This window comes from Lutjanus erythropterus, chromosome 14, assembly GCF_056507025.1.
Source record: "Lutjanus erythropterus isolate fLutEry1 chromosome 14, fLutEry1.hap2, whole genome shotgun sequence".
In the NCBI taxonomy this organism is placed as follows: domain Eukaryota; kingdom Metazoa; phylum Chordata; class Actinopteri; order Lutjaniformes; family Lutjanidae; genus Lutjanus; species Lutjanus erythropterus.
In genome coordinates, this window is record NC_139330.1 from 13,524,790 (window position 1) to 13,549,707 (window position 24,918).

Consider the following 24,918-nt stretch of genomic DNA (forward strand, 5'->3'; position numbering starts at 1 on the left):
GTAGTACAGTGGATGTGCTATTGACCCAGCAGGTCTGGCGTGTGTTCAAGTGTTGTCATGCGACTGGGACCTCAAATCCTGAGGCTAGTCCACGTGATTTGCTTTTTCAGTTGAAACACTATAGATTAAGTGAGGTGAAGTCATGAGCTTCCTGTAGCTACAACTTCTTTATTGCAAAGAGAAAATCTAGTCCTAAATCTAGTTCTGCCATAACCGGATGCACTTGCTTCAGTGTGCTTATAAAAAACAAAAAAAATACAGAAAATCTATTTATGTCTTTTCATAATCAAGTGATCTTGTTTGGGAACCTTAGAAAAAATTTGCAGACTAATGTTAGTTGAGCCGGTGTGATCTTATTCACCTTATTTTCACCCCTCTAAATGCGTTGTTTTTTTTTCAGAAAGTAAAAGCTGGAGCTCAGTCATGTTTCATATCTTACCTTGTCATCTACATAGGAACCCCTGACTAACCACAACTCTTTCCACTGGGGTAAGGGAAGTGAGGCAGCTAGAACTCTTACCTGCTGTGTGAAAGTACTGCAGAAAGTGACAGACAGAAAACAGAGGGAGCGAGACGCAGCTAGTTTTGCTGCGATAACCAAAATTTTTCTACACAAGTCTGTTGCGGTCGTGAAAAGGTACATTCAGGAAACATACATTATGCAAAATGTTTTCATTAAAGAATCACTCCCACGCAGTGTATTTATGCAGATTGAAGAAGTTAAAGTTGATTGAAATACATTTTGGCGTCGAATAGGCCATAGTTCAGTGTCCAATAAATGTCTTTTTCAAAGATAAAACTCCACATTTTAGGGTGACTTTTTACGGTGACCAGTCCAAGGAAACACCGTCATAGTCATACTGTTCGCCCAACATCTGTATGTGCCACACCTGTCAGGTGGATGAATGATCTCAGCAAAGGAGAAGTGCTCATGAACACAAATGTTAACAAATTTGTGTCTAAAATAAAAAAAAAAAAAACTTTTGTGTGCACAGAAGCTCTTTTGCTTCAGCTGATGAAAAATGGGAGCAAAAACAAAAGTTTTGCATTTATATTTTTGTAATGTAAATCTCATTAATTATTTTTTCATTCGTGTATAATCACCCAAAAAATTAGAATCGTTGTGCTTTTGTTAACTCAGAACAGTAATTTTTAAAGTCTGTGGCTGTGTGCCTCCCCTCAGACAAAACTTGAAAAAAGGTGCCTCCCTCCACCTCAGTTGTTTAGTTTTGCTCAATTCCTAGATGTCTATAGGATTGTGATTAGACGTTTTAAATTTCTAAAACTTAAAAGCTGAAATATGTGTACTTCTTGAAAAAGCGATTTGAATCTTCTCTTGACAGTTGGCAGCATGTCAACTAGCAACGCTAGACCTCAAACTACAGTAAACTGCCACTTTAGAGGCCTGAAACTCTGTTTCATCAAATGCATCGTCATTTGAAAATTATGCACAACGGTCACGGTATTATTAGAGTTACTATATCCTTACATAGAAAGTGAGAGGAATTCAAATTTTACCAGTCTTACTTCTGCAGCATCAAATCCTCTGTAGAGAAGTTGGAACAGAGCAAAGTCAAAAGTGGCAGCACTTGATAAATAACAGACAGAATGACACAAAAGGAACGTCGGATAAAAACGTCTAAAAAAAGAAGATGGATAATGAAAGACACCAAGGAGAAAGACACTGACATGGAAAGGGAAGAAGAGACATAGAATGAAATTAACTCTATCTCCAAATTCATCAGGAAGGATGGCCGGAACTGAGCAATTCTTATAGCGTTACTCAACACTGCTGTCAGGCAAAATAGCCCAGTATTGATTTGTGTGTCAGTGATAGTAGCATTAGAGCCATGAATGTCTGAGGTCTTGTGATGGAGCGTCAGTGTCTCAGCTATACAGCGAGACAGGAGACAGTCTAAACAGGAGGACGCCAGCCGGGGAGCATCCAGGTACACACAGAGTCAACTGCACCAAGCTTTAGTGCTACAAGTGAGAGAAAGAAGTAAATAGAAATCCATCGCTCAGTGTTGAGAGGGTGATGTGAGGTTAAGGACACATTTCCACTTTAAATCAAAGCACTTAAGGCTCCGGGTGATTTGCTCATCAGGAAGTGGTTTGAGGTTTCCATTTGCAGCTTCGTTGTGAAAAAGTATCCTGGAATAACTGCAAACGATCCTGACATTTATTTTCCAGTCATGACACCACATTTCTGAGCTGTGAACTTCTAAGTCAATGAATGAGTAACTATGTAGTGTAGTTTGGGCTGGGGGCGATTCGTTGACGTAATCAGTGTCATTGATGTCAAAAATATGCTATTTCGCATATCGTGCGTTGACGTGTCGCTATGAACTTCTGCACCTGGTCAGAGCATGGATTCACCGTGAGAACAAGCAGCAGACAGCAGCAAAGTGATGTCTGCTGTAAACTTTACACTGTGTGTCATCTAATGCTGTTATTCTGTCGTTTTGTTCTTTCTGTTCAATAGAGACAACGAAATCTGAACTATTTCATTGTGATTTCATACATATGGTGGTGAATTGCTAATCCATGGTTATATTTATTGGGTCAGAAGAGAGCTAAGTGCAGAGCCGGAGCTTCCGACGAATAAATACTGTGAGTCACATCGGATTATTTTCTGGTCTGGTGTACTTTACTTTATGAACACACAGTTCACAGACCGTATAGCAAGAACGGGCAAAAGAAGAGATACTAGAGGGAAATAACAGGAACAACCGGAGTATGCTGCGCGAGGTGGAAATTTACTTTGCTTTCTGTGCAAGCACACCAACATTGACCCATAACAAGTACCAAACTTTGGGAAATTGTACTACTGGACTGTTTTTAATATCAAAAAAAGCAACACTGCTACAGTATTTCAGTATAATGCTGTTTGTTGCACATTTTTCCTTTATTAAGAAATTGTAGCTGCTGTAATTTGGATTTTGAATTTGTCCATATTGCAATTTCAATAATATTTTGATTATTTCTGCAGCCACACTCAATATATGAACAAATGCAGACAAACTCAGTTCTGCATGAGGAGTTGCTGCCTGTCTTGAGTTTTTTTTTTTTGTGTTTCTGGTGGCTCTTTGTGCCTGCATTTGTACACATCTTATGCATAAAATAGTGAGTTTTTCACTTCACTGCTTTGAACAGATCCCCTTCTTTTTTCTGTCTGCTACTTCTCCGACAGAGGCAGTGGGAGAAGTTCGTTCTTACAGTGTTTGTGTGTGGACACTGGACAGTGTGACAGTGGTTGAAGAGTAGCTGGAAAAAGTGGTTTGCTCAGACCAGTATGTAAACCAAGTAAATAAACGGCACGTCAAACACTGTCAAGAAAAACACACAATCTTATTTACTATTCCCAGGAAGCCATGTTTGTGACAGAATATATTCCAGACTCACCCTGAACACACACACACATACACACACACACGCAGCCTGACTGTCGTCATTCTGTTTAGCCTCAAGCTTATACAAGAATACGCTTGTCATATTTTCAAATAAAAATATGTATTTCTAGCCTAAAGAGATGTTATTTAGTTTGTTACGACTTGGCTTGTCAGGATTTTTAAAATTGCAAAAATACTTGTGAGCACATATCAAAGACCTCAGAACAAAGCTGAGTTTTACTGCAGTGCGTTTGTTGTAAAATGCTCTATTTGTGCTGGTTCGCCTCATGTGGAGTCACGGATTCCTTCATATAAACTGAAAACACGTCATTGAGATTAAATATAAAGCAGGAATAACAACCAAGAAGTAAATACTGAATGCATGATTAGGTTTCATAACAGTGGCGATGATGCTAAGGGCCCTGTGACTTCTACTTCCTTTCACCCAACAGAAAGCAAATTTGATAGATATTTTGTACACAGTATGATTTCCAAGCAATCAAGTCACATTATTTTTTTTTCCCTACATGATCCTGATCTCAGGTTTTGCTACCTTCAGCTTCAAAGTGTACCTACATTAGACCCACCTTAAAGTTGAACTTTTAGTTCTAATTTCTAAGTTTAATTAAGTTATTGTGCATAATCTTTCATTTTCAATCTCTTTTTGGACAAATTTAGACACCTGCACTTGCACCTCTACTAGTCCTGTATTGCCTTTTAAATTATATCAAGCAACTCAAACTTTCCATTTCTTTATTGCATGTTGTTTTGATGTCTGAGAGTTTTCTTTAACAATTTACTTTAATGATTAGAGAAGGTGCTTTCAGTAATTTTAAATGTTTCCATGCATGCAGTAATGTTACTGCAGCAAATATCTTAGGGTGTTTAAGCAGCAAAACTAAAAAGTCTCATTATAAACTTGACAGGACAGAGAAGAGTCTTCAGCAGAAAAATAATTTTAAATTATAAATTAATTTTTTTTTTTTTAATTTATTGTTTCATTTTTGCAGGCACAGTGGACAATTACAGTTAATAGCACCACAGTTAGCAAGCAGCTTATTTGCATACGTTGTACAACTAAATAAACTTAAATGAAAACACAAAATATTTAAGTCAATCTGTGTGAGATAATAAATAGAATCAATATGATAAATACATTAATCATTGATGGCGACACTTCTGTGCTGACTTTAGCCATAGCTTTAGGCTGATTTTAAAATTCAATACAGTACTTATTTGTACACGTCAGAGATCTCAGAACAGTTCTGTGGACCCAAGACATTTGAGATCTGAATTTTACTGCACTGCATCTGTAGTCAGATGCTCTGTTTGTAATGGATCGCCTGATGTAGGAGTCATGGATTTCCTCAAATAAACTGAAAACACGACATTCAGATTAAAAATGAAGCGAGACTAATAGCCAAGAAATGAATACTGACAGCATGATTATGTTTCCCGGTAATTCCCAGATTAATAAGTTCCATCGGTTCTTCTTAACGTCACAACACACCAACAGTTGCTAAGGGCTAAAACATGTTTTCTCTGGCCTCATGAGTTCAACTTAATTTCATCCACAGTAAATTTAGCGGATATTTTGCTAACAGCAGGATTTACAACCTTTAAAATCTAGGTTGGCCCTGCCTGTTTAACTAGCTTCCATCAGAATGTCAAAGCTAGATAGCCTCACTTGTCAACGCTAGCATTTATTACCAAATGTTGTGATTGCGAGATCCTGCACACGCTTTTGCATTTGTCCTGTATTAGACAACGGACAGGGTCTAGCTAGTGTTAGCTGTCTTTCCGTTATGTGTCCAGATGTGGCAACGGACCAGACTGTAGTCCTGTAAACTTTAATCGATACTGTGATTAAAATCATAACACAGAGAAACTAATATACTGAGTCATTGGAGTAGCACAGGGAGTCCTGTAATTACAGATGGTACTAAATAACTAACTTGTCAACTGCTGGTGTGAAAATCAAAGTAATATTACAAACTACACACGTATTGCACCAGTTGAATTACCAGTACAGAAAATATACAAAAACAGAAACCAATTAATAATGTAGGGGGCGCTGTCTCTGCAGAAAAAATCCGCCCGCTGGTCACGAACAGCTGAACACTACCTTAAAATGTGTTCCTGAAAACATTTTAGGCAAGGGAAGTTTTGTGGTGTTGTGCTGGACTGACCTGCCGACTGTACGCTATTGGATAGACCTAGAACCAATCAGAGCAGCAAAATGTGTGACATTCATTTGGCCCAAGCGGATCCAATGCTGCTGGAATCCCATCTGAATGGAAACGGGGACAGATGTATCTGCCAGAGCGGACACAAGCTTGGCAGATTCGTCTGGCACCCAGGCTAGTAAATTGTTTTTTTAGTGTCTTGTACAGTAAGTAGCGGAATGTCGAAAGAGGAGTGTCTGTCAGAAACTATTGTGGCCAAAAGGTTTGGACAAGATTGCACTGGGCAGCCTCTCTGAAACTAAATACTGAAGTTAAAATGCATTTTTCAACTGATAGCAGTGCTTCACAGGTGCACTGTGTCACAGATTTATATGCAAGACACCCCCAGCTTATAGTTGCTGTCAAGGTTTCTGTCTCTACTAAAACTGTGAGTAACTCGATTTGAATGGAACACAGTAGTCAGGTACCATAACTGAAACCTGATTGGTTAGAATAAAAAAAATCTGAATTGCTTCAGGGTTAATACTAACCATTTAAAAGGTGCCTCAACTGGCTCTGATACTGATCTTTGAAGAAGTTAGAAAATACAGATAAATAAACATCTGCTCAGCTTCATGGCTTCTGAAAGTCAGAGTCTTTGTCAACTTTTGCCTCCTCCTTGTAATTATTACTGTCACCGGCGTGCCAAAACATGCCGACAGCCAGGTGATTCCAGCCTGTACGTTTGGTTTCGCACTGAGGTTATTGGATATCAGGAGGATGGAGCATGTCTGCGTCTGTGTCTGTGTGTGTGTGTGTGTGTGTGTGTGTGTGTGTGTGTGTGTGTGTGTGTGTGTGTGTGTGTGTGTGTGTGTGGGGAGAAGCATGTCCTGGTTACGGCTGTTGAGGAATTCTGTTTGCATTGTGCAGCAGGCTTGCGCACTTCAGAGGAAAGTATATCTGCTGGTGTGTTTGTGTGTGTGTGTGTGTGTGTGTGTGTGTGTGTGTGTGTGTGTGTGGTGAGACAGAGGGAAAGGAGAGCATGCAGGGAGAGAAAGTGAGAGGTGTGCCCCTGTGTGAACCAGGCAGGCCTGTAGCCTCATGCCAGCTCTGTGCCGCTGCCGGCTGACGTCATGGAAAGAAGCATCAGACTCTGAACTCGGCGCGGCTGGGAACAAGCAGCAGTGACGGCGAGAGTTAACTACAATCAGCCACGCTAAGCTAGCTCATCATGACCCCTCTGCACACACAATACACCCACTGCGTCTTCTGGTCCATTGCCTGCTGTTTGGTCATGAACTCCTCAAACTATGATGCATTTTTCAATGAAAGACCTCAGTGGATATTAAAAAGAAAAACATGTTGTATGTTTAATACAGTGTAATGTCATGACTTCTGCTTTGACTTGACTTGGCAAGAATCCAACGGCCGTTTCTTCACACAGGAAAGCTTGGTGCTCTCACACCCAGAGAGAAGAGTGAATCTCTTTAATCACACAGGAACATCTTGCCATCAGGAAACACTTAAGAAGACTTGAAACTGAATTGGCGTTGCCAATTCACACTGTAGCAGCCCCAAACACGCCACGTGCCTTGCTCCTCCGAGGCAACTGTATGCATTCCACACTCGGTCAACTGTCGCTGACTTGTAAGGAAAGAGCTGTCTCACTTTTAATGTGTCAGAACTAATCACCCAAGTAGTTCCACTGCAGCATCCTGGAAAATAAACAATAAAAGCTGTTAAACTGGCTTTTAAGGCGCAACTCCAGCAAAGGGCATTGTACAAGGTTGCCTGTTCGTACCTGCACTCTTACTACATACCTTTATATATCTGTCTGTCTGTAGGTGTTATCTATCTGTTGTATCTTGCGTCCATCAAATACTCAACACAGTGAACGGCGCAGTAGGTCAAGTCTGCAGCTCGAGGGAATTCCCTGAGGAAATAAAATGCTCTAATTCTCTGACACACCTTGGTCATAGTCCATCAACATTTTTGCACCAGCCGCCGCCAACCCTGCTACAGTTCTCACTCTCATTCTTCTCTTCAGACTCTGTGTAACTCTTTGATACTTTCTGCAGAGGCTTTTGTTTCCGACAGAGCCTCTTCACACCAAGCTGTGTTTGAAGATATCTGCAAATCTAGGGCTTCTTTCTACGAGAACTGCCGTGCATTTCTATAAGCAAGAATGCAACCTTGACCATTTACAGGAAGCTACCTCTGAGGTTTTAGGGGCGTAAAGAAACAGATATTAACATCTGGCAGTTAGCACTTACTCATACATGCACAGACTGGTATAAAAAAATGAAACAAAGTCTGTGCTATTACTCATTCGGCTTTTTCTTCATGTAACTGATATGAATATCAGATACAGTAAATTACAGGAAAGAGCGCAGAAACATCCATCAGTTAGTTGCAGTTAAAGGGACAGTTATTTTTTTTTTACTTCTCTCACTGCAAAAATATAATTGTTGGAATCACAAGTTGCCAGAGCTGTGTTAAATTAACAGGCTCTTGGTGAATTCTGAGGACTTGGGATTGGCTCTTGGCAGAATTTTATTGGACCAAGTGAAAAAAACAGAATTGTTCACTACTCTTATTAGGGAGCTCTGTGATACATGCAACAGCTAAAGCTTTTTCAAGCCATTGCTTCTCATTTCCTTACTTCTCATGAGAATGCTGCCAATCGAATCCAGCTCTTACCCTGTCTCAGGATATCCCAGTCATTTTCATGTAAGCAAAGTAGGGTCATTTGCCTGCCACACATGTCTGCAATAGACTGGGTTCAATGGGAATCCGGCAGTGCTGCTGTGATAGTATAAACAACGCTTTGCATTGAACCACACTGGATTGAACAATCCCGCAGCCAATTTGCATTGGAAACTTCTTTGTACTGTCACAGGCCAGTGATTGCCAGGTCCCCACATCCCGTCTTGTGATGTGTAAATTGCAGAGAGTTGAAGGTCATCAGATAATTCATTGATTTAATGTTTCGTTTAAAACCTTAATCTGTAATTATGTTATAAATCGTGGATCCTGTGTTGAAATCCCAGGCATGTCCAATGTAGTAATGCATTAGAGTTAAAGCCTTTTAATGTAATATTATATCTCTTAATGAAGAAATTCACTTGATAAAGTCCAGATTGTCTCCTGAAGCCCCATATCTCCCACATTATGTTCAAAGAGACTATTGAGTGAGTGAATGCTCTATAGTTTGGCAGTTAAGCAAAGAATCCTTGTTGTATGTCAGTTCATAAGCTCCTCAGATCCCTGTGATTATTTTCACCTCTAAATAGGAACCATGAAATAGGACTCAGGCTCTCCTGATTAGTCCTCATCAAAGGGCCTCTCTGTCTTGATGATATCTGCTGCTCAGTGCAACTTTTGACCTAGTTTATGAAGATGAGGCAAACTGTAAAAGCACAAATTTGTAATCTTCTTCATAAATAACCAACACCACCCCTTGCTCAAACGGAAGAGAGAGAGGCTTGATAACTCATAATCTTTAGTTGTGTATTATATTTGTAATGAAATTCTGCACAAAGCCTTCTTTTTACCAGTTTAATTAGAGATGCACCAATCCACTTTTTTCGGTTCTGATCTGATGTCTGATTTTGGATCACCTCTTACCAATAATAATACCAATACCAACACTCTTTTTTCTTAATGATTATTTATTATTGTCATTGTTATTGCTATTATTATTGCTAGTAGTCGTAGTAGTAGTATGATTACATGATCATATGACACTGAACTTCAGTCTGGAAAGCTTGTGTAGGTTATGTAATCATTGTGGCGTGCTGTAGGATGGTTGCTTATGTTGGTAATTATCATTTTTGTGTTGATTTATTGTTACACTGTGAGTGAGGTGACTAGTACAACTGCTCAACTGCTCTCTTTCTTTTCAACTAATATTTTAAGTACTTTTACTGCTTACAGTTTGACACTTCAAGCCCTTTAAGAAAAAAAAAACCTTTGTCAGCTCTTCCACAACTTTTTCAATGACTATACAAAATTTTCTGCTGTACAGTTGTTTGCAGTGCTTACAATTCAGCTGACACTTAAACCGGTGTTTGATTTTATGCACTTCATTTAGCACTTACTTCTTTTAGGACTTCACTTTAAGTGACACTTCCAGGTCACTTTATCACCTATGTTTCCTGTCAGCACCTTTACTTTAACTTCAACACTTCGGTGGTTACATTTGAGTTGACATTTTAACGTTTTTCATTACTTAAAGTGAAACTTCTGCATCTTTCAGTGTAGGGCTGTGCATTACATTAAACTTTTCCAACTTGCCACCATCACCCAGCAGATGATTGCTGATGTATGCTTTCCTCATTAAATGGTACAGTTGCACAACTTCTGAGTCCAGGTTTCTCTCTTTTACCAAACTAAAACAACTCCAGTTGTGCTGATTACTCATCATAGATTACACGTCATTAAAACTTGACAGAAAATAAAATAGAACTCAGTCTTTCTATTGTACCCACAATTGCCAAATCGTTTTTGGTCGAAATGAATCCTGAATTTACTGCGTTTAGATGTGAAAACTTCACAGGCTGTCTTCATCTTACATGGTCTTCAGCTTAGTGGAAGAATACTGTGCCACTGTATCTGTCCTTAAGCAGTGGCTCCTGCTTGTCTGTTGGAGGCAGGCCATTAAATTTGCAAAATAAAGTGATAAACATCACCCCAAAAAACCCCAACTGTAATGGACTCAGTCTGTTGCTGATAACCAACATATTTATCCAATCACTTAACCCAAAACCTAATTTTTTTTAAATTGCAAATTCAAATCCGTGGAATTTAGCTGCCAGTCAGACTACAAATTCAACTGATTCAAATATTTTAAATATAAATGCAGCCTTTTCTAGCTTGAGGAAAGTTATGATTGATGTTTATTTGTCTTTTAATAAATGTGTCACATGGTCTTCTCTCTGAAATTTAAAAAATCAAAACCAGAATGAACAACATGATAATGCACAACCAAGTCAGGAGCATTCAGGATATTTTCTGTTATCACCGAGTGAAAGCATCGTGAATTTGGAAGAAACTGACTTCATAAGACCAGTACAAACAGGCCTCCCCTGCCTCCAGGATACTTACATGCACAGTTTGACAAATATGCAATTGGGAAACAAAAGGGAGCCTCCTTGGAATTCAAATATTGTCAAGAATCAGGTCATGCTAATATGGAGAGAAGAGCGAGGGAAAAGAGAGAGGACACACCTCCGTATCAAACACATCAGTGTCTGACATCCTTGCGAGGTTGAGAAATGGTCCCATATGGCAGCACTCTGTTAGTCATGTCAGTCACGACCAGACAGGCTTTTCTCACCACTGACACAGCAGCTGTCACTGTCTGAGGGTTGTTCGGAGAGGCCACTTCTGTTGTTGCCCATCATAAAATCATGGTTTATAGATACAGTACTTGGCATGTCAAACGTCAACAGAATTTCTTGTTAACAGTGGTAAATTTAATTGGATTTTAGTCGGGGCTTTGATCTTTGCCAAAGTAAAATAAGGCCACCGGTTGATGCTGTTTGGTTTTTGGCTGAATGCATTGGTGATTCTGGTAATGAAATTACCACCTGCATACTGTCTGTTTGCCAACATAGACCTGAATTTACAGCCTGGAAAGATAAATAGAATGAAGTGGATTAACACGAGCATGTGCATGTTAGTGTGTGCGCACACGCATACACGTCCCACACGTCACATTTGAGCCTCACATTAGTTGCAAGCTCCTTGAGAGTGTGACCTTTTCCCTCATGAGTTGATAGGTCCACTTATCTTTCCAAGTTTGAGCCGCTGTAGGTCCCCGTTCGTGGGTCATCGGGCTAAGTGACAAGCCATAGGTTGATGGAAAATCCATAGTGTTATTGCCATACATTACTTTTATTTGATTGGGCCTGTAGTGAGCGTAATGTAACGCTGAGGTGGGGTGCTGGTGAAGTAGCGGGGCTCCGTTCGGGTCCAGGGACCATTTGCCGCCCCTCCAACCCCCTGCAGTACCCAGCGACGTTGATGTATGTCCTCTGCCCACCATCCATAGGCCCGACCCTGTGAGTGCTTGTGAGTGCTCTAAATCACTCTGTGGTATTGATTTTCCATTAGAGGTCAGCCACTCTGAACACCTCTGACAGGGTGCTCACAAACACCTCGCTATGTGTAAGAGGAAACGTTAAAGGAAAGCAACATGGGGTCGTGTGAGTCTGGGTGGGACAGCTTGCAGGAAGTCGGTGTTTATATGCACTATAGCCCAGAGCTGCAACAATATCGCCTAGTTGATCAAAAGAAATGTTATTTTTATAATTGATTTTGATAATTCATTTAACGTTTCAGTGATTTTTCCAGTGTAAAGGTCAAATATTCGCAGGTTCCTGCTTCTTAATTTTAATTTTTTTTGCTGCTTTTCTTTGTTATTTATGACAGTAAATTAACAGTCTTCAGGTTTTGGACTGTTGGTTGGACTAAATGAGTAATTTGAAGACATCTCCTTGGACTAGGGGTGCTCCAATTTCAGTATTAAATCAAAAATCGATAGAAATGAGCTTTCAGTTTCAATAATCAAAATTAAAGACAGAATTGTTGAGTCTCCTATTACTTTTTTTCTCTCCTCCCCCACCTACTTGTGGTGTCCAGCACGTGAGGAAAAAAAACAACACTTTAAAGACAACTCAGTCAAGCTTCCTGACTCTATATCACACTTGATACCATATAGACTTAGATCTTTTTTAAGAATTTTTTAAATGTAAATGACAGTTGTCAGGGCATAAAACCAATGATCTGATTGCGATGAACATTTTCTGCAAGTTTTGGGCATTTTATAGACTAAAATGATTAATTGTGATGAAAATAATCAGTAGATTTATCCATAATGAAATAATTATTAGTTGCAGCACCTGCATAGCTGCTTTTCCACCACAGGGACGAGGGTCTAACAAGTCCCTGCTTAGGGGGTTAGTGCTCTCCAAAAGTACAGGAACTTGCAGTGCTGAATATTAAGATTGGTTGAGTACTCGCAGCATTTTATTTTGTCCACCATTTTCACAAATCCGCCCCACAAACCACTTTGTTTAGAAATATTTTCATACCACTTTGGTTTGACTGCTGGGAAGTAGACGGATCATGTTTTGAAGTTAATAAGTTATGTTGTATGAGATTGTTTATACCAGAACAACCCTTGTTTGTTTTTAGTGTATTGTGAAAAAAAAAAAGAGCATGACAGACTTCATCATGTTCAACAGCAGCACAACTTGAACGTCCTCTGTACTTACTGCTGCTGCACTGTTGCACAAATAATGACGCCTGTCTGTCACTTTATATGATGCCATTGTTGTTTTATAGCAGCAGACTATTTTGCCTAATCTTTGTGGGTCTTTTTTAGACTTAGGCTAAAGGAACCCTTTATTCATTGAAAAGTAGTTCCTGGGATTAAACTTTCCACGAGCTTTGGGTGGAAACGCAGCTCATGTAACCACCAATTTGTACTAATTATAGAACATGCATGCAAGTTTCAATTAATTTCACCACAACTTCTTTCTTCTATAACAGCGTGTACTTTCTGGAGTGTTGCCCACGTTCTAAATGAGCATTCCTGACATATATTCCTGCAGCGGTGCAGTAGTTACTGGTATAGTGAGTGATGTGTCGGCACTAGTGGTGACGTGTGAGCATCTGTCACACCCTGCTGTACATACATACTGTTCTGCAGGCACATCCCTGATGGTAGATGAAGAGGGGCAGACGTTATGCTTGTGGAACAAGCTCACTAAGTGCCCTCTGCCTACATTAGCAAGGCACTTTGTCTTGTGTAAATATAGTAGCATGTCACAGAGTCGAGTTAGCAAGAATTGTGGAGGCACAGGCGCCACGCTCATATAGGTTTTGTGCTCGACTGAATAATTCAACTTAAGGTTTGTTTATTATGAGCAAATGGGCTTAGCGTGGCGTTTGTTACAGCTGTTATGGATGCACTTGCACTGAAAAACACAGTGGAACTGTTTGTCCCCTTCCCTCCTTTTCACGTGCATTTTCTCTCTTTTGTTGCAGACAGTACAGTCACATAAGCCTCACTTCTTGGCAGTGCACTGTCAAGAGGTGGGTGGGAAGAATTATGAGGCGTCCATGTCACACGTGGATAGTTTTGTCAAGTAAGTATTGTGCTCATAATGTGGTCATTTGCCATATTTAATGGTGCTACTGTATTTCAGTAGTTTGTATGACATGGGAACACGCTATTGATGGCCTGTGGAACATGCAGGAGTAGTCTGTTTTTACCTGAACGGACTACTCCCCCCACTGGTCGCATCACAGCTGTACTTCAGCACAGTAAAATATAAATACAATTATAGTGTAAGTCTTGGATCAGCATAAATATTAACTTGATTGAATTAATACTGTGTTATTTCAAATTTGGTTCAACTTAAAGAAAACTTTGATGATTTTGGATTGGATTGACATTTGCTGATATATCTGTGTGTGTGTGTGTGTGTGTGTGTGTGTGTGTGTGTGTGTGTGTGTGTGTGTGTGTGTGTTGTGTCCATCAGAGAGCTGTTGTCCAGTGATGCCATGAAGGAGTACAACAGAGCCCGCGTCTACCTCGATGAAAACTACAAATCCCAGGAGCATTTCACAGTAAGTGCTATTTGGTACATTGATAGAGAATTTTTTAACTTTTCTATCTTTTTCTTTAGTTTTCTTTCTTTTACTTTCAGTCTATTTCAAAACCCATAATTTTTTTTTTGACCGATCAGCTGAAAATGTGCACACATTCACAACTTATAATAACAGGAAAAAGACATACATTCTTCCATAATAAGACGCAGAAAGTCATGTTTCCATTATTTCCCCTCTTCAGAATTTGAAAAAAATACCTCAATTTTCCACTATGATAGGGAATTCAAGGAATGAAAACAATCCAGACTGAAAGCCTGAATGAATAGCCTGAACCACTTTTATCACCCATTTCATTCTAAACAGTAGTAATAGTTCTGTCATGTCTTTTGCATTAGTAGCTGCAGCGGGCTGCTGCTGGTACCAGTAAGTTGTAGGAGTGTTCTAGTTGTATGAATCATTGCTCGTTTATGTTAAACGGTGTGCTCAGTCTTAACAGACCCCCCTTTCTCTGAATTTTGGTGTCACTAACAAGGAAACATCTCCGATAGTGACAGTGAACACATCATTTTGTGATCACAGCTCTTAATTTAGGACGCTGTGGTGAAAATTTAGCTTGTGGTTGAAAATGCAGCGGCCATTTGTCATAGAAAGAAGATAAGCTGAAAACTGTCACTCGCCATGTGCATGCATGTTTGGTGCGCAAAGGCCGGGCACAATTGTCAGATGCTTTCAGAGTCCATCAAAAACTTTGACCATGGTATTGGTTTGGAATGACTTACAGTGGGATTAAATTCAAGAATGCATTATTTGGTGTTTTTAGCATATTAAAATTCAGCTTTATTGGTTGGTTCTTCTGTTGCTCTCAGGAGCAGACATAACAGTTAAGAACAAGGACAACAAAGCTGAATAAATAAGGTAAAAAGTAGACCAGACTGTTATATATTCAGATCTGAATACAACATAAACTAATACCCACAAATAGACTACAAACATGACACAAGAGCTACAAACTTTCATTAAGATTGACCTTCAGCTCTTGGTTGATGCAAAGAAAACTACATAAAGATATTCATGGGATCTGCTCACTGTATTGTGCATATGGAGGCATTACTTTAAGTACGTATTAATGGACTCAAGACGGAAATCACAACTTAATATATCCATAATTATGTAGGCTCCTGTACTACTGCCTGCAGTGTTTCTCTCAATATGTAGTAACAGCAGACGTCCACCAGATGGCAGCAGATATTTAGAAATAAGTTCAGCTCAGGTTAAAAAACCTACTGAATGATTTGGGACTGCTGTTAAAAACACCTTGGCCTAATTAATAAAACTCAAAGTCAGACACATCTATGTGAACCGTAAACGTCCCTAATAAGACCAACAAATCTGCTTTTCAGACATTTTTAATGTGTCTTATAAATGTGTCTTTAAAAATTTTAACAAAAACAAATTGTTCTCTTCAAAATCTGTAATTTCATTGTTTTCCATAGCTACTTTTATTTTCTCCAAAAAAATACACATTTATTGGATATTTAACAATAAAATAATATATTGCATACAAAAAATGTAAACCATACAGTATTATCATGCTTAATGTCATTGCAATGAACTGTATACCGTCTGTGTGTAAGTAACATTTCATGTTTTATTAAAATCACTAATTTCTTATATATTTTTTTTTTATAATAAATTAGTACTTAACAAAAGCAGGAGTTGAAATATGCACCAAATGTTCTCTTGAAAAAAAAGTTTATTTTTTTAAATTTAACTCAGAAGTTGCAAGTGTGCTTAATAGGGACTACCCTATTAGTCGGTCCAATAGGGAATCGTTCTAATGATAGAACCTTTTAATTTTGGTGAATGGCCCTTTTCATTCATTTACTTGTTCCACAGCTGAATAGATGTTTTGCACATGGCCTCTTGGTGGAGCCAGATACTCAAAGCTAGCAGCACTAGTGGAGGATTTAAGCCCTGTGTTCTGTACCCATCCTCTTCTTTATAAGGTGGTTTTAAGTGCATTTTTTTTTGTCTGATGCTTGATTGACAGACTGCAGGTGTGTCAGATGATCATGTCTGCTTTCCCAGGAGATTATGTGGGAAAAAGCGCTATAGAATAACACATGGAAACTGGTCCAGATATGGACTTTGGATCCCAGTTTGTCTGCGATCACCGAGTTGTGTGTGTCTTGGTTCTCCTCCACGTTTTCGGCGTTATCGCCACGCTACACTGCATCTCCACAAACGCTCATAAATCACAGCACCCACTGAGTCACATTTGCTCTTTTCAAAAAAATATTACAAACATTGGCCTTTAGAAAATATAATTATCTGCCATTTCATATAAGCGCTGCTAATATCTCGGCATTATGAGCTGTTTATTTAATGGTGTTTGTCTATAGATTAACCTTTTTGTTGTATTTTCATTTTCATCAAATAGAGATGGCAGTTTGTGCTTCTCTTTGTGAATCAGTCAGTGGAAAGGGAAACATCTGATGTGCTTTCTATGATGTTGATATTGAAATCCTGGCAACAGTAAATATGAATAGACTCTCCAGTCTTTTTCACACAGGGCTTGCCATTTAGCTTTGATGACATCACCCATATTTGTTTTCTCAATCTTCGATTTTTTTTCCCCCGTGCTCCGGGGATAATTGTTTGTTGTCTGCCCCGCCTGTCAATTTTCAGATAATGTAAGTGGGAACACTTTTCTGGGTCCAGAGCCTCCACTTTGTATGAGTGTGTGTTTTGTTGTGTTTTCATACGCGCTTGTGTGTGTGTGTGTGTAGTTTCTTTGGAAGTAGACGAGTGAATGTTTTGGATGAGTGGGAGTGCAGTAATGTGGCGAGTGTATGGTAAAGGCCAGTGAGATTGTTTACATGCCTGCTCAGTGTGAGAGTGTGTTTGAACTGCATTTCAGTGTCACTGAAAGAGAGGAATGTGATTCATAAATGAACGTGTGAACCCATTTATTTTTTACAACTGTGATAGGAGCTGATAAAATGTATGAATCAATTAGACAATCAACTAGGGATGTTAATTATTAATCACTGTTAAGAATTTAACAGATTAAAAGCGAATTTTTGAATATGGAGAAATAAACCTTAACCTAATGAGAATAAAAATGAGGAAAAAATTTGAAAAATTAAAAAAAAATTGAAAAAAAAACACATGTTTTGTAAGTTGTTGATTATTAATAATGAATCAATTGTTAGCGCGTTCAACTATCGGTTAAAGAAGGATGCAAAACATTTGCAACCCTATAAACACAAATCACAATCAGCGACTTATGTGAAAAATATATTAGGCTACGTTAAATTATTACTTGATTAGCGTCACAATATTATAATTGTTTGTTGTGACACATTTAACCTTTGATTGTTACACCATACTGCGATTTCGCTAATATTTCAAGTAACTGTTCAGTCCTAAATGTGTATTTAATGAAAATATTGTTTAGTTAAAACTCTAACTGTGCTTAAATCTGAAGATTTAAGATTATTTCAGATACTGTAGAAATGGATAAACTAAATCTCCTGTAAGGTTTTGGATGTTTGATATTCTAGAGGCTGTTGAAAAATGTAACTAATTTAGTCAGAAAAGTGGAGCTCAAATGAGATTTTGCATTATTTATTGAGCAAAACTGATTAATATTTTGTAAAATAAGACATTTCTCTCCAAACTCAACCTGCTGATACATGATTTAAAGTGCAGTGTAAAAGAAGAAGCTGTCGCCTGGTCTGTTTACCGCATCGCAATTTCTCTCAATTAAACTGTAATAATTTCTTGATGTTAAAATGCTACATGTAACACCTTGATGCTGAATCTGAACAATGAGAAGTCCAGGCGAGCTGGAGCTCCTCCTCCTCCTCCCAGAGGAAGGCAGCAGTGATGGGGAAGAGCTTGACTGACACGTCCCCCCTACGGCTGAGCCCGGGCCTGGTGTTTTACAGCCCTGTTAAGGTATACAGCAGGTAAAATGTCAATTAGGAAGGCCCGCCCTGATAACTCAACTCCCAATCCACTTGTTCTTGGCCATTAATATTTATCGTGGGCCTGGCCCTGGAGCTGCAGCCGTGTCATCTGCAATGACGTGCGCTCGTGTTACTGCTTCCTGACATGCACTTTTACTCTGGTGTCTGTGCGGCTTAACAGAAACGCCTGCAAACCCGTACTCACAAACAGACACCTACCACTGTCACACAGTCTAATCAAGCTATCCACATACAGAGACAGTGACACACAGCAGCACACACACACACACACACTGCCTCCTCAGCCCTCAGTTGTTCCAGGGCATTTTAATGGGAAATTAAAGGCATCCCTCATGTCTGTGGTCTGCAGGACAGGAATGAGAGCAGCGACAGAGGATAAATCAGGCTCCGTGGCTTGACAGGACACCGCTGTCTCCTTTTACCCCGGGGCTGTGTGTATGCATGCATGTGTGTGTTTGTACTCGCTTTCACCCTAGAAGACAGTGTTATAGTATGTAAGCACTTTGTCCTGACCTATTTGTGTCATGGATCCAAATCAATCATACTGGAAGTTCAAAGCAAGCCGTCTGCAGTTTTTGATTTCATTATCTTGGAATCAGTGTCACAAACTGCAAATGGTAATAGACTTCTAATGAAAAGCAGGAAATGGTTTACGGTTCAATGCCAGTTTAAAAGAATCTTAGGTTTAACTGGATTTTAGTACAGTGAGCACATACAATAATATTGCATTATTTGGTGTAACTGTTGCATTAGATATATTAATTTAATTTGAAATAAGTTTCTTCATCGAGTCAATCCAGGCTTTGTCTTTGCTGAAGTAAATTAGGATTTTAACACTGTACTGTACGGTCCTCTGAGATGATGAGATAATTGGAGGAGGACAGGATGACAGTGGAAGTCTGAGGTCAAATTCCTAATTTCTATGGAATTCAGTTTCATACAAATTGCATGTGAAGCACATTACAGGGGAAATGAAAAGCAAGACATACTGGAACCAAAAAAGAAGGAAACAGAGAAGAGAAAAGAACCAAAAATGGTAGAAACACATAATTAAATTTTCAAGGGAACTAGGCAACATTTAGTAATATAAAAAAAAATGGAAATGTATTTGTTTATTCAGTAAATGTTTATTTAGAGTGGTTCATAAAGCCTGGGTTGGCTGTTATATTGCGACATATAAAACATTTAAATTAGCCAGTCCAGCTGGGAGATGAGAAAACTTGAGGCTTATAGCATTTCTTTTCTTTTCTTCTGCTGTTTGAGTACAATTTCAACAAAATATTTGACATCAGTATATGTCATCTAAAAGTATACAAAGTCACAATAAAAATCTTTTTGGTTTTTATTTTGTATTTGGCACTGTCACCGGTTCCTGACTGTATTGAAATATCGATAAGCTCCTGGACAAACAATATCGCTGTCAGTATTTATGTAACGTTACATAAACAGTTGGCAGGGCAAAACATACAAAAGTGTCGACTAACTTTACTAAATCTGATGAAAATGCAGTTAAATGCAATAGCTTAGGAAACACTTTTATTATTATTTCTGCAAGAAATTAATGCTAAAATCTTAATGTCATGTCTTTGTTCACCAAATTATGCTGAGTAGTATCAATAAGGTTATCACTAGTGTCAGTATCAATAAGCAGTATCAGTATATCTGTTAATATTGATAAAATCTAGAGCTGCAACAGTCAATTGGTTAGTTGTCAACTATTATATTAATTGCCAACTATGTTGATTATTGAATCAGTGGTTTGAGTAATTTAATTGTTAATTGTTTAATTGGTTTGAGTAATTTTAACTGTCAAAAATCTGTTATTTCAACATCTTAAATGGGAATATTTTTTGGTTTCTTTACTCCTCTGTGACAATAAATAAATTGTAAAGAGATGTAAATTGTAAAGACCAGACATTATTCACCATTTTATCAACTTCATAGAAGTCAAAATGCTTCCATACGTAAGCTTTTAAGTCAGGGGCTGTTGGTCAGATTGTATCCATCTGCAGTTGCTCACTCTCAGCCGTCCTCACACACTCAGGAAGTAGCTTAGCACATATTCCTACTCATCGACTCCTTCTAAGGATGACTCATAAACAGACATGAACTAATTCATTGAACATTCTTGATTAATTTGAACTCAAATTAACATGAAACAGGAAAACAACCCACAATAGAAATTACAAAGGAGAACATACGGGCTGTAATGTTGTCAGTGTAGCTGGTGTTTCAACTTAGCATGTTTCCTTAATTTCTGATGACACATCACGGTCATTTTATGATTTATTACAGTAAATATGTCACAGATTTCTCCTTTAAACAAATACCTTTACTGGTGGTCTAGTATTTAGAGGCTGTCTCTTAAAAGTGATGCAGACACATGTTGATGTGTCCGTGAACAAGGCACAGAAACCCCCACCTGTAGTCCCACATTGTAAATTTAAGGCTTTCAACAAAATGATTCCTAATTTCTGCCTTTTTCCTGCCCAAGCTGCCGTTCTTGCTCTCTGGTCAGTAGAGCAGCCTGCCTGTCAGTAGCTGCCAGCAGCTCTGCCTCGCTCTGCTCCAGAGGTGAGTCCTTAATTCTCCTCCAGGCAGCGTGCTGTAATGCAATCATCAGTACCGCTCTGCTCGGCCAGGAATTTATGAACACTTAGTGTCCCTCTGTGCTGACAGGGCCTCAGCGTGAGTGTGTTTACGGTATTGCCCAGAAATGCGTGTCACTCGCATTTATCGCCTTCTTCTTTTTTCTTCTTCTTCTTTTTTTTTTAACTGCGTCTTATATCACCTCCCTGTTCCACCTTTTTATGATGAAACAAAACCAGGTTGCATATAGAGATTATATACTTTGCAGACAGAGTGGGGTCATAGAGGAGGGGTCTCTGTGTACAGGCTGTTGGTTTTACACACAGAGGTTAACTAGCAGGAGCAGCCTCCCCCTCCTCCTCCCCCTCCTCCTCCTCCTCCTCCTCCTCCTCCTCCATCCCTCCTCCACCTCTCAGCTCTGTGTTTAAAAAGGCCGCAGCAGGCATATAAGCAGGTTAAAATATTGCTAACTAAATCTAAGAGAGCTCTTATTTCAATATGGTGAGAAGTACGGCACCGGCTGAGGCCACTTGAATGGAGTAGATGTCAGCACGGTAATATCGCCAGGCCATAACTCTCCACGGCTATCACTCATACTCTCAGGGCAGACATAAGTGCATACACACACATATATAGTGACAAAGCTGAATAAACACTGAGGCAAGCACGCACACACACACTCAGGACACGGGTTGACCGACAATCAATGAATCTGCCATCAGACGTGAGTTATGAGGCAGAGAGAGTGGGCATTCCCTGTGTGAAAATATTTTGACTGAAAATGTATATATAATTAATAGATTGTGTAAAGAGGTGGAGGAATTGATGCATTTATTACAAGGAGTCAAATCTGGGTGAACTGAGCCTTTTGCCCTCCCGGATCATCACTGCAGCGGGCACGGGCTGCTCCCACACACACACTGTCACGTCCGCAAAACACACACCGAGCTTCTCCTCATAAACAGCGCTCTGATAAAGTGTTTACCAGTGCGTGTGTGTGTGTGTGTTTGTGTGTGTGGACGGGATGTAGCTGAGGGGAGTAAATCAGTTGTGTTGGAGGTGGCATGTTGTGCTGCTGTGTGTGTGTGTGTGTGTGGTGGAGGGGTTGTGGGGGGGGGGGGTCTCCAGCCACAGATAATGATGTGATTCCAGCATGAGGCGGGCCGGGTGTACCTCGCCACCGTCCATTATGATGTGCGGCCCCCAGCCACCGAGGGGGCAGAGTGAAGGTGAGCCTGTCATATCGATCTTTTTAGTGCTAAAATATGAGCCACTTTACTCTGCTCCCCGGCGCAGTGATGTGAAAAATAATAACTCGGACCCAAATTAAAAATATTGATCGCTTAGGAGGTGTTGAGAGCAAATAAACACCCTCTGAAGGATTTTTATCCCCCCCCCCACCTCTTACCCTCCCTCCCTCCTCCGTCTTGTCCCTCCCCGCCCAGTGAAAGGGCCGGGTCAGGGATGGTGGCTGAACTGTAAAAATATCACACCATCTTGTTGCTTAGTAGTCTTCATAATAACCACCTACCAGGCTCTTGATGCTCTTTATTGTTTCCAGACACAAATCAACAAGCAACCATCTTTTCAGACACTTGCTAACACTGATTGATCGAGTTTTGACTCCATAATCTGGCATTAGCTCGGCTCCGTTCAGGTACCTGCCCCCCCCACCCCACCCCGAGTCATAATTTTTTGCACATCCGAGCTTGACTTTTTTATTCCTTCCCGCTGTAACGGATGAGCTGACACGGGGCCATCAAACGGGTGGGAAAACAATTGCCACAAGGTTAATTTTATTGCCTGCTCCATGCATTTGTGAGCAGGCGGGAGGTGTCCTCTGCCCGGGTCCTGATGAATGGCTGCGCCGAGCGGGCAGGAATGAAAATGAGAGGGGAGAGGCCAGGCACGGGGAGCTGGAGTCCTGCCGCTCCCACCTGAAATTGAAATTTTTCTGACATGCTCAAAATTGGTATTCTGATATATAAGAGAGTGGATGTTCCATTTAGTTTGATGATGAAAGCCGTCATGTGTCCCAGTCAATTGCATTTTACGACACCCACTTTACCTCATACATCCGAAGAAGGTTAATATCCGCACATCCTAAATGGCGGATGTCAGATTGTCCAGAGTCTGTAGGAAAATAAACTACTTAGTGTATCTAAATGCTGTCGTAATACTTGGCTGTCCTGGTCGCGGCACTATTGATTGTCCACAAGGACGTTTGTTCTGTTTTGGGGCCAAGGCGGGATGAATAGATATTTGATGGAGCGTGGAGAGCGGGGCTGGACCAGCATCTGCATCTCGGTGCTGTGTCAGTGGGGATGAGAGCCAGGCGTCGGGGAGAATCACATGCCGCCTGTTGACATCAGTGAGAGGAAGCGGGGCCGGAGCTGGCGATATCTCCAGTTCCCCACTTGAGCGGGGTCCTCTCGCTGAAAGCTCGCTGCTGTCTGCTGGCTTCAGGCCCTCACTCTGTGTATGTGTGTGTATGTGTGTGTGTGTGTGTGTGTGTGTGTGTGTGTGTGTCTGCGTGCATCTACATGTATGTGTGTGTAGCATTACTGATATAGGGCCGTCTTTGAGCAGCACTTTGTCCATACATATCGATTCTTCCTCTGCTGCTTCATTTGCATGGCCCAGCTGACCCAGGCAGTCAGTGGCCATTATATTCCCATTAGCTAATCTCTCAGCTTTGATTTCCATAATCCTCTGTCTATTGAGAGCCCTCACAGCTCTCACAGTCCCACTCTCCAAAGAGAAAAAAAACACCCCTAACCACTGCACCCCAGACACTTGACTCTCCAAAAATCAGCGCAGTAACATGCATCATATATGTACACATGCATATGTATGTTTAGGTCCTATTATTCTGTAATATTGTGTTATAATGATATTTCCGCCCAGTGGTATAAGCAGCCTATACAGAACTTTAACTTGAAGGGATAGTTTGGATTTTTTTAAGTATTTTTATAGGAGATGGCAGTTGGCGTGCCCCCAATTTGTGGGTTTAAGTGTACGCTATATTCAGAATATTTACACCACTTTACCTTGACCTCAGACAGTTTCTGATGGCCAACCACCATCAACAAAACCACTGACAGAACACAGGAGCTATGGCCCACTGCTGCCTCACATGATTAGTTTGTGTTGTTGCCCAGCTTTGGTGAATCTGAGCTAACTCTTTAAAACATCTATGGTGATACATCTTCATTAAGGGGGCTACTGAGTTACAGGCTGTTAAAAGTTTCTCCAGTCTGACTTTTACTGTTTTGCGTGGAATTGTCCTTTGGTATTACTCCGCTGCAGGTTAGTAATTAAATATTGTCCACAGGAATTAAAGGAGAATTTTGTACTAAAAAAGACTAACTTAGGAAGATAAGATTTTGATTTGAATATTTTAGACTGCTGAAGCTTCGTATCAGCTTTGCCTGAACTTTAGAATCGTTCATTGCACAGATGTGGATTTTATTTCCCACTTATAACCTTAGGAGCGGATCTTCTTATGGCCATTTTGGAAAGGAGGAATTATTACAGTTATCAATAACTTTAACTCTAGGGCACCTCAGCATAGTAGTGATGGAGGAACCAGCATTGCTCTGAGAAGCATGGTTCTCGTCAGGCCTGCTGGATTTATAGACTTCTTAATTATTAGCAAAAGTCTTAAATGCAGTGAAATCTAAATATTTGGTGTGGATAACTTTAAAACAGATTTAATTAACAGATTCAATCAGTTTTACTGATTTAAGTGATTTCTCTCCTGTTTAGATAACTATTGTTAACCCCCTAAAGCTAATCTTTGATGCTATCACTAAAGCTTGCCAATAGGATACAGACCAGCTAAGACATTCACCTCCCACATCTCCATCCCAGGGGCATCCACTCATCCTCTGCAGGAGGAGACATCCAGCGTGCCAGGCCAAATTGACCTTAATCACCCTCAGTAGAGTTCTCTTGGAGCGATTGCTTACATTGATCAAAGAGGACCTAACACCTAGCGCCCACACTCCACCCTTGACACCCCCTCCTCTCCAAATGAGCTGATAATTAATAAGGGCCGGCTCTGCAAACAGCAGTCAACAGACAGCATGATGGATCGGACAGCTTGGATGCAAACCAATACGATGCCAAGCTTTTCTCCGGCCCCGGGTGTCC

The 24,918-nt window shown here is 40.1% G+C and overlaps 1 protein-coding gene across 2 annotated transcripts in view; it reads left to right on the plus strand.

Annotated features, from left to right (window-relative positions):
- The window catches only part of inpp5a (inositol polyphosphate-5-phosphatase A), a 169,951-nt gene that overhangs the window by 47,643 nt on the left and 97,390 nt on the right, over window positions 1-24,918 (plus strand). For both annotated transcript variants that reach the window (XM_084735789.1, XM_084735790.1), the window contains exons 3-4: window positions 13,613-13,713; window positions 14,110-14,197. In XM_084735789.1, coding sequence (XP_084591915.1) covers window positions 13,613-13,713; window positions 14,110-14,197 — 189 coding nt within the window. The remainder of the gene's footprint in view (window positions 1-13,612; window positions 13,714-14,109; window positions 14,198-24,918) is intronic.